Source organism: Chamaea fasciata, unplaced genomic scaffold (genome assembly GCF_029207755.1).
Source record: "Chamaea fasciata isolate MVZ Bird 193981 ecotype frontalis unplaced genomic scaffold, bChaFas1.0.hap1 SCAF_21, whole genome shotgun sequence".
In the NCBI taxonomy this organism is placed as follows: domain Eukaryota; kingdom Metazoa; phylum Chordata; class Aves; order Passeriformes; family Sylviidae; genus Chamaea; species Chamaea fasciata.
Genome location: NW_027094106.1, coordinates 5,952,322 through 5,969,619, shown reverse-complemented (window position 1 = coordinate 5,969,619; position 17,298 = coordinate 5,952,322). Strand labels below are relative to the sequence as shown.

Sequence of the window (17,298 nt, the reverse complement as noted above, 5' to 3'; positions counted from 1 at the left end):
ATTCCTGCCTTTGGGAAATATTCCTGTATTTTTGCCCTCCTCCAAAGTGAGGGCACACAAGCAAACAAGAGTCCTTGTGGAAAATAAAGTTGATTTATACGATGCAGCAACATTAAAAGGTCTTTTTTTAAAAAAAGATATTTCAGGAGAGGAGTCTGGTTGATTTGTTTTCTTTCAGGAAAAGAGTTTGGCTGCTTTATTTTCGTTCAGAAGAGGAGTTGGGCTGATTTATTTTCTTTGTGCTGGTGGAGAACAGCAGCTGACGGGCATGAGATGAAAGGACCCCAAGCAGAGATTTGTTACCACATTTCAGGGAGTTCATCTCATCTGAGAACTGCTTTATGTCTGAAAAAGGCTGGAGAGGTTTCTCAGAGCCCAAACTTGCACTGGTGCAAGGCTGACCTTGTCACCTGCACCGTGCCAGGTTCTCCATCCTCCTCCTCTGGACAGCACCGGGGTGGGAAGGAAACCAGAGGGAAAACCAAGCTCTGCACGGAGAGCTCAGGACAAGCACCGAAACTGCTCCTGTTTCACAGTTCAGCCTTTCTACTGAATGACCAGTGCCATGGACTGGAAAGTCAGCTTTGGGACGTTCTTCCTCTGCCAAGAAATGCCAGGAATTCCTGCCTGGAAGTGGTTCAGTCCCAGCAGCTGGTCCCCACGTGGGAGCAGGGCCGTGCCGGATGCTGCACACCCACAGCCTCTGTTGTTTACGAGGCACCCAGGGCCTTTACAGGGATGCACACGTCCTAAAATCCAGGAAAACCTGGAGTCCTGGCAGCTCTTGGGGCTCTAAAGCAGCAAGGCAAGAGAGAAGAATGCCATGGAAAGGATTGGATTTTCATACTGAGAAAGGAGATGTTGAAGAGCAGACATTGTGCATGTCCAGCTGAGACGCCTTATTCACCTTCCCAAATCCACAGATCTGTGCAAAGACTGGTTTGGGTTGGAAGGGACCTCAAAGCTCATCTCAGTCCCACTCCTCTGCCATGGGCAGGGACACCTTCCGTAGAGCAGGGTGCTCCAACCTGGCCTGGGACACTGCCAGGGATGAGGCAGCCACAGCTTCCCTGGAAAACCTGTGCCAGGGCCTCGCCAGCCCCAGAGGGAACAATTCCTTCCTAATATCCCACCCAAATCTCCCCCCTGTCAGCCTGAAGCCCTGGCAGCCTCTTTGCATCACCCACACCGGTGCCGCTCTGTGTTTTTGGGTGAAGAGTTCCGCCTCTCGTCCAAAGAGAGGATGAAAAGCAGAGTCCCAAACTCAGCAGGGACAGCTGCACACCTGCAGTCCCCAGGGTCCTGCTGAGTGCTCAGAATTCCCCTCCAAAGGCAGCACACACAGAGCAGGGCAGGCCCTCTGTGATCCCATCAAACTGCCTGACAGCCTGGCAATGCCACACACACAATAAAACATGGATTTGGGCTGCTGGAGGAGACTCTGCCCGAGGAAGGGAACTGCTGAGAGGAGCCTTTCCTCTTAAAACACCCACAGAAAAATGGGGAAGGGGATGGTGAGACCATCAGCATGGGCAAATTATCCTCATTTTTTTCGCAGGGTGGCTGAAAAGTCTCCCATTTCCCATCCTGAGACTCAACCAGCGCTGTGCCCTACACCACAGGGAACTGGGAACCTCACCCCTGATTTATATCAACAACAGAAAGTCAGTTTTGGGGATTTAGGGAAGAAATGAAGCCTTTCCCATGTTTTACACCATGCTTGGATGTTCTTATTTGCAGCATCAAGTTTTTAATCATCAGGTAGAGCAGGGCTGGGATTTGGTATTGGATATTTGATATTTGAAGAAGGTTGGAAGGTAAAATCTTTCTTGAAGGCTTTCACAGCAACTTCCCTGCCTGGCACCAGGGAATTTGGAGGCTCCTTGAAGGATCTACCTCCAAACTGGGGATGGGATCCTCCCAGCTGGCTCAGTCTCTCCAGAGAAACCCAAAAGTAAAGGATTTGGCCTCATCAAAGTCACCAGGGAATGCCCAAACTTGCTGAGGAAGAAATAATGGCCGTGACATTAAAATTCAATTCATGTTGCTCCATAAAATAGCTTTAAACATTAAACATGTTTGCTTTAAACCACCCAGATTTCAAACCAGCAATTTAAGGTGACGCCAACCTCTGATCAGGGTTTAATTTTAAAATTGAAAAATTTATTTAATTTTAAACAACTGCTGTTAGCCCAGGTAGGCAGGATGTGGCTGCCAATGATTTTAGGGAAGTCAGTGATAAAAACAACCAGAAAAGAGTGAAGTGCAAGCACAGCTTCGGGGAGAGTTTGGTTCTCTCACAAGGACAATGAAAACATCTGAATTTCAGTAAATTCAAATGTTTCACTCCGTGGTCTTAAGGGTCTGTTCCAGTTTCAAGGACTTTCATTCACTTTGTCCAGTTTAACACCGAATTTCAGCAAGTCAATGAAAAAAATCAGGAGTACAAAGCAGAAATGCACATTTTCCAACCTGCAAGAAAAACTTCAACCTGAGAGACCAAGATCTGGAATTCCGGTGACCAGAAGTGCCATTCATGATGCACAATTATTACTCCACTTAATGAATCAACCAGTTTGAAATGCAAAATCTGTTTCGAGACATTTACTTTGTCTGCTTTCTTATCCAGCACATTTTTCAGTTTATTAACTGACCAAAAAACATTAGAAACCATTTCTCTGCTCTTTAAACTTGCTTTTGTTTCCCTGTAACACGAGTCAGAAATACAAAAGGATCAATCAATCCTGTGAACCCCAAATTCACCATTTCCCACCAGAATAAAAACACACAAAATTCCTCACCCGGGCCACGCAGCTGCCTAAATAAATGTCCCCAGATACACCAGGCTCCCTCCACAGAAAAGGAAGTATCCAATTACACCGAGCAGCAGCAGCTTTTTACAACCAAACAGGAAAACATCCTCTTTCTTATAGAATGACCCCCCCCCCCAAAAAATCCTCACCACAAAAAACCCCAGCTGCTTAAATCAAGATTTAATCCAATCCTGCATGATTTTGGCTGGATGTAAATCATGAGTGTAGATCATTCACACTCTCATCCCAGATTGTTTCTCTGCAAGCCCAGGAAACCCACAGAGACTTTTGGGAGCAAGATTTTCCCCCAAATCCCTTCTGGAGTGGGGAGAACTGTATCCAAATCGATGGATAAATGGGAATAAAGGGAGGGATTCCATTTATGGGATGAACCAAGGGCTGTTTGGAGAGGCTTGAGTCCTGTTTTCTGCAGAGATTTGGGCTTCCCTGCCCTGATTTTGGGGAGCTTGGGCTGAACCAGGAGCTGGGGTTTGTTCAACACCAACAAAACCTGGGGCAGAGGCTGCAGCAGCTTTAACTCCTCCTTGTGCAGGGAATTGGGGTGCTTTTATTGAGGTCCAAACCCCCTCACTCCCTGTGCTCCAGCTCCCACTGGAGATGGGGATGCCCCAAATCCCAAAGCAGCCCCAGCAGGAGCTCCGTGCCCCGTGGGAGCAGCTCTGTGGGCAGGGTGGGAACGGGCGCTGAGGCGTCCCAGGAAAAACCCTCAGCACGTCCCCGGCCAAAACAACCATTTCCCACCACAGCCTGCCCTCCTTCCTCAGCAGTCTTTGCTTTCCCCTGCTGGGATTTCGGGGCTGTGCCAAGATCCTGGCCTTGGGGAGCGTGGAGGGTGAGGGAACAGCCCTGCGGAACAAGGCAGGAATTATCTGCTCCCAGCCCCGGAGTGGGCTCAGTTTAAGCATCCCCTGGGACAGGGGTAGAGGCAGCTCTGGGAATTTCCCAGCCATGGGACTGGGGCTCCCAGTTTGGCTCGAAGCCCTGTGCTCTTCCAGCAGGGAATCTCTGCACAGAGAGATGAAGGCACAGGAACCATTCGAGGAGGATTTAGTATCGTGTCTTGGGGTGGGGGAGAGACAGACAGAGCTCACTCACCTCGGTGTGTTTTGTGTGCTGGAGGGCAGAAAACAGAGCTGCACCTCCTACAGGGCTGCAGGTCGTGTCCTTGACACCCATTTCCTCACTTTCTGTGGCTAAGCAGAAAGCAAGGGGCTGCAAAACCCAGCACACAAATCCCTATCCTCCAAAAAACCCACTCCAGGCTCCTGCTCCAGGTTGCCTTCTCGGCCTCCCCTTTAATTAACCAACCTTCATTTCAACACAAGTGCTGTTAGAACTGGAATTAATGCTGCTGCTAGGCAGTGCCTGGCTGAAATCTCCTTAAACGCAATCCCGGAGCGCTCAGGGGAATGGGCAGCAGCAGTGGGAGCAGGAACTGGGCTGGAAAGCTGCTCAGAAACCAACCCCAGAGGCAAAGGGGACATGCAGGGACTGAAAGCAGCAGCCAGCAGCAGGATCCAGGGCTGGGGAGGAGCAGACCTCGAGGAAAAACCTCCATGGGCCAACGAGGATTTTGGAAATGCCAGAAAACGCAGAAACATCTCATAAAGAAATAAAGAAATCCCCTCACCAATACCAAACCCGAGTCCTGCTCTGCAGAGCAGCACAGCCAGGACTCTGGGAAGGTTACTGTGATATCAAGAGGCCCTGAGGGGTGAGATCTCCACTGAGATAGCCAAAAGCATGAGGAAAAGGCAGCTCCCTGCCCTGGGCTCTGCTGCGTGCCCGGGCTCTCTCCAGAGCTCAAAGCCTGGCACAAAGGAAGCGCCTCCGACTTTGAAAGACACCAAGTCTGAAAGATAAAGAATCTCGAAAAGATCTGAGAAGGCTGGAAAGCTCCAAGCGGCTCCTGCTCTCCAAGCAGCAAGGTCAGAGCCAGGAGTAATTGGAGCTAAAACCTTCGGCCTGGAGAGGAATGGGAAGGACAATTTGCTTTTCCTTTTAGAGGCGAGATTAAATTTACCACGCAGTGATCTTTTCTCCAAAATTTGAAAGAGATGGAGGCTGAGACACACAGAGAAAGAGAAATGGAATCAGGCATTAAATCATATCGGGCATTTGGCCAGGACCTGAAGATGTTGAATACTAAAAAAAAAAAAAAAAAAAAATTCCACATCGCTTGTAGGAGAATGAAATGAATATTAATATATAACCACCTCCCTCAGCTAAGAGAAGGCCACAGCCACAAATCCCCCAACACATCAAAGGCTGAAGCTCCAACACGCTGAATTTGGGGTGCATCACCCCCCATTGCAGAGCCCTGGGATGTGCAGGGAGGGCTCTGCCCACACAGCCCTCACACCCCCGCTGCCAGAGAGGAGACATCCTCACAGGCTGAAGCAAGATAAAAAGGGGGAAAAAAAGGTGCATGCCAGGCTGTCTGCAGCCCCGAGCTGCTGCTTTTCACATCAGGTGTGAGAACAGCAGAGCCTGGGGGGGAAGAAAAGACACATTCCTGCTCTTACATAAACAGAGAAAGTGCTGAGCAGCGGCTGAGGTGGAACAAGAACAATTAACTTCTGCCAGCTCCGAGATCTCTGTCTCACTGAGGGCACAGGCAGGGCCTGAGCCTCTGTTCCAGGTGCCCACAGCACAGAGCCCAGCCTAACCCAGCCCCCACTTCATCTCACATCCCACCTCTCCCAGCCTTCCTCTCCCCCTAAAATCACATTTCCCCAGGAGGAGCAGCAGCTCCCCCCCCTTCCAGGGGGTTCATTAAATGATGAAATCCCATCACATCCACCTGCAAATCCCACGGGGGATGGGAAAAGAGCAGAAGGATGGGAAGGAGGCAAAGGTGCCTGTGAGGAGCATCTTATACCAGAGCGGGGTTTGGGGGCACGGAGGGAACACCAGAGACCCTTTTCGGGGCAGGAAACACCCCAGCACTGCCCGAGGTATTTGTTGTCACTGCCTCCAGCAGCCTGAGGGTTAAGAAGGATTGTGGGGAGCACCGGTGGGGTTTCATCAGCAGCCTGAGGCAGAGGAAATGGGTGTTCATCCCAAAGCCACCCCGCTCAGGCCAGGCTTACCCAACTTCCACCCTGCCCTGCCCGGAGCTGCAGGGCCCTCCCTCAGCCCCAGCAGCCCCCACCTGAGCAAAAACAACCCCAATCCTGCCAAATTCCTCCTCCCTGTCCCCTGCTGGCACTCACGGGCTGGGAGGAGCCCAGAGACCCCAGGCTGGCTCAGCTGAGCAGGAGAAGGGAGCAGGTTTTCACCTGGGGGGGAAACACAGCAGTGCTGAGCTCCTCCAGCATTCCCAGGAATTCCCATTCCATGGGAACGTTGCCCTGTGGCACAGGACCAGGAGCAAGCACAGAGTCCAGCCTCAAAGTCTATTTGATTTTTTTCTCTGCTCCTGTGTCTCAATGAAGTCACAGGAGCCCGAGGTGAGCTGTCTCCATCAGTATTTTTAATTTTTTTTTTTTTTTGGTGTTTTACTATCCCCACCGGTCAAGTCCCTCTTACAATGGAGATATTCATCATTAATTAATAAAACATCCCTGTGCCACACAGTCCCCAGGCTGCTCAGGTCGTGTCTCGTTCCCCACAACCTCTGGCTGGAAAAAAAAAACCCTCTGGAAAAATCCAGGGCTCAGCCTGGGATGGGGCAGGGGCACAGCTGCACCCAGAGCAGGGAATGTCTGTGGGATAAACCCCAGCGATGCCAGCCGGGATCACAGCCAGGACGGGGCTGCCACAGGGTTTGGTGGCTGAGAGGGTGCGACATTTGGGCTCTGGTCTGGTGCCCAACTCAGCCCCCACGGCCACACAGATCCCAGATGGAGAGGTCACTGTCCCGAGGAATTCTGTCCCCCACTCCCACAGAGGCAGCACATTCACCTCAGGAAAAATGAAACCCACAACTTTTTTTTTTATCCCAAAGTTGAAAGCGGGGAGGGTTTTCCATAAAAAACCCCACAAATCACATGAAAGAGTTCTGATTTCTCAGCTGGGCTGCTCCAAAGATAATAATGAGCACCTTTGCTCCCAGCCCTTTCCTGCCATCGGGATTTTGGTGGTGTTTTTGCCCTTGGGGGGGCCCTGACCCCTTTCCCCTGCCCATCCCAGGCTGGCACGGCAGAAAATCCACCTCGCAGGTGGTGCCACACCCTGGACCTTGGCATTTGGCTCGTGGCCACGCTCAGCACCCCGGAATTTATTGCTGCCCTTTGCTTTCTTTGTCCCCCTTTCCCCCATTTGATTCCTGGAACTGCGGCTCACCTGCCCCGTGCAGATGATGCTCAGATCTGCCGGATTCCTCCTCCTCCTCCCCTCTCCCACCAGCCCCAGAGCAGCAGCGAAAGCTCCAGGTCGAGCCCATAACCAATGGCAAATTCCTGGAGTGCGACGTAATGTGCTGGGAAGCGCTTCCCCATTTCGCCTGGGAAAAGCGATCCGTTTGGCAGCCGGGGAGGAGGAAAACATGCTTTGTTTTACAAATCTTCTCCCCAGCAGGAGGGACACTCCCAGAATTTAATATACTGACAGGGCTTGGCCGCCCTAACCACTGAAACTCGAGAGTTTGGGGGTGAAAAGAAAAAATAATTTAAAAAAAAAAAAAAAAAAGAGTGAAAATAAAAAGTGCCACGCTCCGGAACATAAAAACCAATCCTGCCTCTGCAGCTGGTGGTACTGGCAATAGTGGAGCTGGAATTCTCCCACCTGAGGGTCTGAGAGTGGATTTCCGTGTCCCAATTGCTGGACACCCTGAATTAATTCAATTTTTAACCTCTCCCTGTAGCAGCTCCTTGTTGCAAAGCACAGAAGATGCTGCCAGGTGAACCCAGGAAGTCACTTCATGGCAGATCAATTCCAAGTTATTCCGTGCAGGAATTACTTCTACGGAAGGCCAGCAGCTCCCTCCAGGTGACCAGCAAGCCTCTGGCAACCCCCACCGCCAGCCTAAACCAAAAGGTTCGTTATTTCAGTGTCTTTCCACTGCATTTATGCCAGAAGGATCCCCCCTGCAGCAGCGTGAGGGAAAACACCTCGGCCAAGGGGAGCAGCAGGCACTTGTTGGGATTTAGGGGGATTTGAATTGTGCAGTGCAGGGTTTGGGCTCCAGGGCAGAGAGAAGGGAAAAGAAACGAGTATTGTGTGTGTCAGGAGCTCGATGTGAAATCAGCCTGGCTGTGCCAGAGGAGCACAAACCCTCTGGAATGGCTGCTGGCAGCAGGAAGAGCTGGAGTGTTATTTTGGGGGCAGGCAGCGGGATCAAATTGCCTCCACACCAGAGACCACTGCTGACCTCTCTGAGGAGGCAAAGTCTGTCAGATCTTCACGCTTTTTATATTTAAAGAAAAAAACCCTCACTCTGTATCTCAGTATTTTCTAGTTGTTTGCAACCTCCAGGCATTCCCAGAAACACAAATGAATCCTTACAGGAGCCTGGAAGGAGAACAGCATGGCTCCCACCTCAGGGGAGGGAGAAGGATGGATAAATTCTAAATAAATCGAAATAAATGAGTGGAATGCAAAGGCCACAGTGGACATTGGTGCCAGTGGCAGGGCTGGACGTGCTCCAGCAGCTTTAAAATACAGGATTGCAGCCCTGCCCTGGTTAACAAACACACCTTCTGTGGGAGCAAAAAAAAACCCTCCAAACCTTGTCTTGTAGTGGGTGGGTAGGGCAGGGTGTTATGGCACAGAGATCTGAAAAATAAAGATTCTCAGCTCTGGCTGTGTGCTCATCCTGCTCCAAAAAAAATCATGGAGCCTCTCCAAAGGCAGGGATGCTGTCACCCACCCCTCACCAGCACGCTGGGCTGACTTCAAAGCTGGCTGGAGTCAGTGGAAAGGCTCCCTGTGACCTAAATGCCTGGGATTTAAAAAAAATCTCTGCTGAGAGCTGGGCACCAGGGCACTGGGTTTGCTGGAACACCCCAATTTTGCTGGAAAACTGCCCAGTTTTACAGCAGCAGCATCACACAACGGACCAGCCACAGTCCCACCCTAAAAATGGCTCAGGGAAAAGTCTCTGCCCCACCAGGCTCATCCATCCACCCCTTTCCACCAGGGGAAGCTCATCGTTCTCCCCAAATCCTCGCTTTCAGGCTCAGACACCCCAAAAGCTCAGCTCTGGAAGGTTCCTCCTGGAGTGGGAACAACCCAAATGGTCCCTCAGAGCCACCAATGCCTTCCTAAAACATCCCCTCCCAAAATCCAGCAGCTGGAAAAGCCCAGATTTGTTCAGTGGGGCATCCCACATTCCCTCCCTGGAGGCAGGGATTAATATCACCTCATTGAAAACCTGCTTGGAGTCTATTATAGTATCTAGGACAAAATGTGCTCTATTTTGACACTCTAAGATAAATTCTATCAGAGCGAGCTCTTCAGAGACACTCACAGAGATGCACCTGACTGTAACAGGTTCCTTGCCTTCCCCCAGCAGTTTAAGATTGATTTTTAGCTTTTTTTTTTTTTTTCCCTCCCAGTCTCCAGTGAGATGAGAGGGCTCCCCCGTGCTCAGGTTTGTCATCGGGGCACCCACTGTGACACATCCCAGCTCACTCTGCACAGAGGGCGAGGACAGACCTGAGCATGGCTGAGAAAAACCAGTCCAGAGCCAGGGAGAACTTGAGAGTGATTGCTGGCACTTCACAGGCCCCAAGATTTATTTTTTGGGGAGGTGTTTGAGATAAACACCCTCTAAAATTAGCACCTGCCCTTCTGCCAGCTCCAATGGGCTGCGACAGCGATAAAGATTTGGCGTGGCTGAGAGGGTGCAACTTTTGGGCTCTGATCTGGTGCCCAACTCAGCCCCCACGGCCACACAGATCCCAGATGGAGAGGTCACTGTCCCAAGGAATTCTGTCCCCCACTCCCACAGAGGCAGCACATTCACCTCGGGAAGAGTGAAACCCACAACTTTTTTTTTTTATCCCGAAGTTGAAAGTGGGGAGAGTTTTCCATAAAAAAACCCCACAAATCACATGAAAGAGTTCTGATTTCTCAGCTGGGCTGCTCTAAAGATAATCCCAGACCTGCAGGGCAGAGGGGTAAATGGAAACGGGCTGAATGGGGACGTGCTCCAAACAACACTCCCTGAAAAGTGACTTGGACCAGAAAATGGGTGTGTGTGGGGGGAGGTGGGTGGGAAATGCTAATAGGGGAAAAAAAAAAAAAAAAGCTAGCAGCAAACCCCAAACACAAAACCCCAAAAGAAAACCAGTCCCATGGACGGAATATAGGGCACGAAAGGAGCTCCCGATGCCCAGCAGAGATCTGAGCAGCTTTTCCCCGGGTGGCAGAACTGGTTACACCGAGTAGCTGAGGGAGAAAAGCCGAGCTGGGAGATGGATCTGCTGGAGGTTTGCATGGAAAACTCGCTGCTCCTCCAAGCCCTGCGCGCCCCAGAGCCTTGAGAACGCCCAGCGCTCGGGTGTTTTTATCAGCACCTATCAGCAGGAAAGATTAAATGCTAATTTGCTTTTCTGTTTGCTCACAGCAACTTTCCGTCCTGTTGCTTCCCAAGCTAATGCCCAGCTCAAACAGATTTTTCAAGGCGAAAGGTCTCGGGCTCCCTTGCAATTAATTTCTCACTCCCCCAGAGCGTCTCGTTTCTCCCAGCCCCAGTCAACACCAGCAAAAAACCAAAAAACTCCACCAGGCGATGGTGAGTCAAAAAAGATAAAAAAGCGACGCTGCCAGCTCTGGGTATTTCTGAGCCAGAAAGAAAAGAGCTGATTTCTCAAAAGCTGCCAGCTCCAACTGCCTCGGCGCTTTCACGGAGCTGCTCGAAACACCAAACTTTTTGGAAAGTTGAGTTGGGAACCACTTGGAGCAGGCTGCAAATCCCAGAGCCACCGGCGCCGGCGAGGAAGGGAAGGAGGGAAAAAATGCACCGAGGCAGCTTTTCCTCGCTGCAGACAACGCAAAGCACCTCCCTGGGGGTATTTCCCCCTCTGAGACACCCTGACCACCCTGCAGCTCCTCAGCCACTTCCCCAAAATTACACCACGGAAAGTCGGACCCGCCGAAGCGCAGCGCGGCCACCAGGCTTTCGAAAGCAGCACGAGTCGCTCCCAAACTGTCTTTTCCTTCCCATTCCCCGGGAGAAAGCCGCCCATCCTCACCTGCCGCAGGTTCTTCAGCAGCTCCGTGGCCTCCTCCTGCCTGCCCTGCTTGACCAGCAGCAGCATGTCCTGGATCATGCAGATCCTCCGGTGGTACGGGGGCAAGCCGGGGCCGGCGCCCTTCCCGAACTTCTCTCCGGACTTGGCCACCAGGGAAGCCAGGAAATCGCCCCTTTCCCTGCTTGCCACCTTCTTGCGGTGGTGGCCCGGGGGGCTCTCCCCGGCGCTGCCCGGCTGGCAGCCCTTGGTCTGCTTGGTGCCCATGGCCCGCGGCTCCCGCAGCCCGGGGGCGGCATGCAAGGGGGGACACGGCGGGGCCGAGGGGACAGAGGGGTTTAGGGGATGCACAGAGGGGTTTTGGGATGCACAAAGGGGTTTGGGGATGCACAAAGGGGTTTCGAGGATGCACAGAGGGGTTTAGGGGATGCACAAAGGGGTTTTGGGATGCACAGAGGGGGTTGAGGGGATGCACAAAGGGTGGGGATGCGCGGGAGGTTCCGAGGATGCCCGGGAGGGTCGGGGGGATGCGGGATGGGGCCGGGGGGGGGGGGGGGGGGGGCTCAGCAGTGCTGTCGCTGCCCGGCAGCGGGGCGGCTCCGCTGCCGAAGGCGGAGGATGGAGCGGCTGAGCCCGGCCGGGAGGAGCCGCGGCGCGGCCCCTCCGCTGCTCTCCATGGCCGGGAGAGGCAGAACCGCCGGATCCGGGCGAGCTCCGGGCGAGCTCCGGGCGCTGCGAGCGGCGCTGGCTCGGCGAAGCGGCTCCGGGCGGCTCCTCCGCGCAGCCTCCGGCCGGTGCCGGGGGGTCCCCCGGGGGTCCCCCGGGTCTAGGGAGGGGCGGCGGCCGAGGTTTGGGGGCAACTGTTGCGCTCAGGGGGCTCCCCCGGAGGAGGCGCGGCTCGGCCCGGCCGGCTCGGGGTGCTCGGAGCGGGGAGAGCCGGGGGAGGGCCGGGGGCGGGCACCGTGCACCGAGGCAGGGCTTGCGGAGGAAGCCGCAGCAGGACGGGGCTCGTCCTTCCTTCCTTCCCCGCGGGTTTGGGGGCTCTGCTCGCCCCGCGGGGGATGCTCCGGGCAGGGAGGCCGGGGGTATCCCCGCCGGGGTTCCCCGGGAGGGATTCCCGCCGGAGCCTCATCTCCCAGGGGATTTGCAGGCGCTGGGATGTGCCCAGGGCGGGGGACATCCCTCCCCGCAGCTTGTGCCCTGCGGGTGATGCCGGCGCTCCATTCCTGCCACACCGAGCCTGGCTGCTCCTGAACATCTCACCTCCCTCACCTGCAGCCCTGCTGCCCGTCTGGGAGTCACCACCTGTGCCTCCTCCCCGTCCCCATCCAGCGCTCCCACCCCTCCCTTGCCCGTGCTGCTCCTTCCAGCCGATATTCCATCGATATTCCATCGATATTCCATCACTCCTGATCCCTCCTGGCCGGGCTCCGGGCACGGATTGAAGCCCTTGGATAAAGCTCGGGGTGAACAATTCCTCCAGCTGGGCTCTGCTCACCTGCTGCAGGACACAGGTTGCTCCAGAAATGCCCGGGAGGGATCAGCTTTGGGGTGATGAGGCCCCAGCTGTGGCCTCGCACCCTCTCCTGATGGGAGGGGATGGTTTCCAACACAGACATCTTTTTTTTTTTTTTTCTTTTAAAAAAGAATCCCACATGAGAGGTTTCTGCCTCTCTGCATCCCGTGGAATGGCACATGCACGAACACACAAATTCCATGTCACTGTGGTGGATAAAAGGCAGCTCTGCTCCACCACCAACGAGCTGCAGGCCCCTGCAATTGTTTCTAAAACTCGTTCTGATCCACAGACCACGGGAACAACACAGAGCCCCAGTGACTTCACCAGGGTTTGGCTCTGCTTTACAGAGCTGTGCCACACATGAGTCAAAAACACAACGAGAGCTGGGTGTCTTCCCCAAAAAACACAGCTCAGGGGCCAAAAACTGCATTGCACTTCAGCCACAGCGAGTCCAGCCAGAGGAGGAAACAGGCAAGCCAAGAAACCACGAGTGTGTGTTGGTTTCCCTTTGTGAGCACATGGCCATGGGTGTGAAGGTTTTGGAGGGAGGTGTTGTATGAATTTATCTGATCACTCAGAATCCATCCCTAGGAGCAGGAAACAACTAAAGGAAGGTGTGTCAGAAATTAGAGTTGATGATAGGACCTGCTTAGATATCCTATTTGATAAGTGGAATTTAACCTATTTGATAAGTGGAATTTAACATCATGGATGAAAGAGCTTTCACAAATGGGTTTATACATTTTAACCATCATAATAAGAGTTGTGCTACTAATTGTCTGCACCAATGCATTCAACAAATGATCAGTAAAGCCATCAGGGGGGTTTGTATGGCTCACAGAGAGGGGGGAGATGTTGGGGTACAAATCCCCCTGGGCCCTTCACCGGAGCCCTCACCTGGCAGTAAATGTCCCCTGAGGAGGCAGGGACAGGCAGCCACTGTCCCCAAGGAGGCTCTGGGCAGGGGTGGTGACACCTCTGCAGCAGCATTTCCCCCCGCAGCCCCTCCCTTTGGGGACAAATATGGCAAAATGTGGCCCTGCAAGGCTCTGTGTGCAAAAACCCCAACTGGATGGAGCTTCATTTCACACCTGGAGCCTGACACTGGGCCCCAAAACCCTCGTGCAGCCACAGCCCCAGTCCTGCTGACACACACAGGGGCTGGCAGGGAAGGTGCTCCCAGCCCCAAAATCCTCAAGGTTCACCCCAGAGCCTGTTCTGCCCTCACACCTCTCAGTCTGTGGAGCAGCAAGGAGCCAGCAAGGTCAGCTCACCTCTCCAACAAAAGCATTCGAGTGGAGAAGCAGCAGAAAAGGGAAAGCCCAGGCAGGGCTGAGATCCCTGCTCCCCTCAGAACCTCCTCCGGAGTGGCACGGCCATAAAAACAGAACATCCCACCCAGGATGGAGGGAGAAGGGCCCTCAGGTCCTGAGGGATGCGGAGAACCAAATCCAGCCACTTCCCAGCACTCTCAAGAAAGCATTTTGTGGATTTTCAGCCCCCGAGGCACGTGGAGGACCAAACCCAGCTCATCCCTGGCTTCCCACCACTCTCAAAAAGGCATTTTGTGCATTTTCAGCCCCTTTCTAACCGGCTGCTCCTGCCCAGCCTCGTCAGCAGAGGCTGCAGGAACCTCTCCAGGCCCCTCCATGCACTGTGGGACCCCTCCGTCCCCATCCCCTCGGGATCCCAGTGGGATGGGGCACTCTGGAGCCACAGATCTCCTCCCCAAAGGAGGGGCAGCTCAGCCCAAAGGGCTCCAGGCCAAGGAGAGGGTTTTGTGCAGCAACCACGGCCCTGAGTAAATAAATAAACCCCAACCTTTGCCCTCCTGACACCTCTGCCAGCAGGGCAGAGAGTTCACCCATGCTCCTGGGCTTATTTATAGCACACGGGACAAAGCCATGGGGGGAAAAACTAAAAAAGAAAAACCTAAAAATCCCTAAAAAACCCAAACCAACCAACCAACCAAACACCCCCCCAAAAACACACCAAAAACAAACAAACAAACAAATCATAAAATTAAAAAAACAAACAAACAGGGAGGAGCTCTCACACTGCACCTGAGGACACCCAAGCATAAAAACCCCTGGAATTCAGGGTTTTTCCTCACCTGACAGATTTGGGGGGGGAAGTTTCTGGCAGCTCATTCAAACCAGAGATTGAGCTGGGACCAAACTCTGCCTCTCATCAAATCCTCCTGCTTTGAAGGGCAGCCCAGGAATTCCCAATTATTGTTGATAGGGATGGAATAATTTGGATTAATTTTTAATATCAGCATTAGATCCAGGCTGGTGCTGCTCACCGTGTGAAAAAGACCGAGGGAAATATTGCTTTCACTCTGGCATTTAAAGGAATCCCAGAGTGAATGTGATTTTTATCTCTCCCTCCAAAAAGAAATTTTTAAAAAAATCAACCTTACTGTAAGACCCCAGCAAACGCAGCCAGAGGAGAGCAGCGAGTCCCAGCAATCTCTGGGGAAGGAGGCCAAATTGAAAAATGTGATTTTAAAAGGACAGAAAGCCATCCTCATCCCAAGCCTGATTCAATTGGGCTCTGACAGCCAGGCAGGGTTGAAATGCTGCGAGATGTAATTGCAGATGAACTAAACTCCAGATTAAAGGGGGCAATAAAATGATAAAAAGCATCACATGAGAGGTGTTTGGAAGGAGAAATGAAAGGATCTCAGGTGGAAGCATTAAAGTCTCCTCCTGGCAGAGGGTGAAATCTTCCTGTGTTCACCTTTGAATTAATTCCCTGCATTTGGCCTCAGCTGCAAAAGGGAGAGGAATTGAAAAAAAAATCCCCAAAGCAAAGGGGAACCTGAGCAGCCAGAGAAATATTGCTGCAACAGAGTCCTGAAATCTGCCCTGAGCTCTGGCATCTCATCCCAGCAGGGCCCAGGGTCACGGAGGGGTCAGGGAGGAGGAAAACAAACTTTTCCCCACGTGGGTACCAGGGGAAAAAGTGACCACAGGCAAGGGGACAGAGCTGCCAAAATGCCCAAACTGCCACGTGGAAAATTTCCTTCTTAATTATTCATTGGCTGCACCTCATCCCTTTCATGGCACTGAAACAACTGAACAAGTACAAACACTTTTAGAAGAAAAGAATTAACAATCAAAGCAAATCCACATCCCCTTCCGAGCAAATCCGCTGCCACAGACGGAAATTGGGATTTTTCATGAAATTTTCTTTGAAATTCCAGCAAAGGTTTTACTGATTTCCCAGAGAATCCGTGGGGGGAATTTCTTGGTCTAGGCTTTGGAGAGTTGGTTGTTTGTTTGTTGGTTTGTGTTTTTTGGCCATGAAGGAGTGCTTAGTCATTTAATCCAATCAGAAGAGGAGAAAAATATTTGGGTCCAGGAGGGTTCCCTCAATCCAAAGGGATGGGCTGTGGAGAGGTTTGCCTGTGGTCCTGGAAAGGGATCCTGGAAAAGGATCTTGGCAAAGGGATCATGAAAAGGGATCCTGGAAAAGGGATTCTGGAAAAGTAATCCTGGCAATGGGATGCTGGGAAAAAGAGATCCTGGAAAAGGGATTGTGAAAAAGTGATCTTGGCAGAGAGATCCTGGAAAGGGATCCTCGTGGAACGATGGATCCCACAAGGTGCATCCCAGCTGATCCCTCAGGACCCTCCCTACCCCTGCGTGTCAAACCCACAACAAACACTTCTCCAACCTCGTTTTCCCCAAATTCGGGTGCTTTCCTCCTCTCCCCCCCAGGATTTCCCACGCACAACATTCCCAGCCAAGCTCAAACCTGAGCCCTGGGCAAACCCCAAACTCCCTGCGGCTGCTGGAAAGGATCCATCCTCCCCTCAGGGGCGGCTCCAGGGCCTGCAGCCCGAGTTTATAAATCCCAAAGTCTGTTTACACGCTGGCCTAAAGTTGTTTAGCGCGAGGTTAAAGCTGCCAGGCATTTTTCTGGAGTCGTCTGGAAAAGCCACCCTTTGCTTCCCTTCCAGCAGGATTGGAAATTCCTGGGGGAATTCTCTCTGGGCTGCAGGGAAAAAGGGCAGGGAGCAGTGGGGTGGGGAATTGCGGCTTTGTGCAGCCTGGATTTGGGAGCCAATGCTTTGGGAAGCATCCTTGGATTTTTCCTGGAGTTTTGTGCATCCCAGGATTTCCAGGATCCATTTCCAAGATCCCTTCTCCATGATCACTTTCCCAAGACCACTTTCCCAGGATCCCATTGCCGGGGTTACTTTTTCAAATTCCCTTTTCCAACATTACTTTTCTATGATCCCTTCCCAGTATCCCTTTTCCAGCCTCATGGTTCCAGGATCCCTTTTCCAGTGTTACTTTTCCAGGATCCCTTTGCCAGGATTACTTTTTCAGAATCCTTTCTCCAAGATTCCTTTTCCATGATCCCTTTACCGGGATTTCTTTCCCACGATCCCTTTCCTAGGGTCATTTTGCCAGGATCCCTTTCCCAAGATCCTTTCCCGGCAAATCCCAGGTGAAAGCAGCCCGGATCCCTTTCCAAAGAGGCGCAGCCCCAAATGTCAGTGTGGGGGGAACAAAATCCCCCGAATCAGCTCTCCCCAGCCCGGGGCTGAGCAGGAGGGGCTGAACTCCGGGATTGTTTATCCAGAACTGCTCCAAATCCTATTTGTGCAAAGCTGCTTAAAAACCCTCCTGCTCGGCCTTCTCATTGCTGCCCAGGCTGGGGTGGGGGGGAGAAAAAAAAAAAGTTTAAAACTTGGTTTTCCTTCACCCCCTGCACCTGGAGGCTGAATTCCCAGCAGGAGAGGAAAGTGCAGCCCCTCCCCAAGGGTTTAAAATGGTCGATAATAATAATTTTA

General features: G+C 52.5%; 1 protein-coding gene across 1 annotated transcript in view; it reads right to left on the bottom strand.

Moving 5' to 3' along the window:
- Nucleotides 1–11,507, bottom strand: part of LRRC75A (leucine rich repeat containing 75A) — a 57,107-nt gene extending 45,600 nt beyond the window's left edge. The window contains exon 1 of the mRNA XM_066201742.1: nt 10,976–11,507. Within this exon, the coding sequence (XP_066057839.1) occupies nt 10,976–11,239 (264 nt within the window). The 5' untranslated portion in view covers nt 11,240–11,507. The remainder of the gene's footprint in view (nt 1–10,975) is intronic.
- Between the last annotated feature and the right edge of the window lie 5,791 nt (nt 11,508–17,298).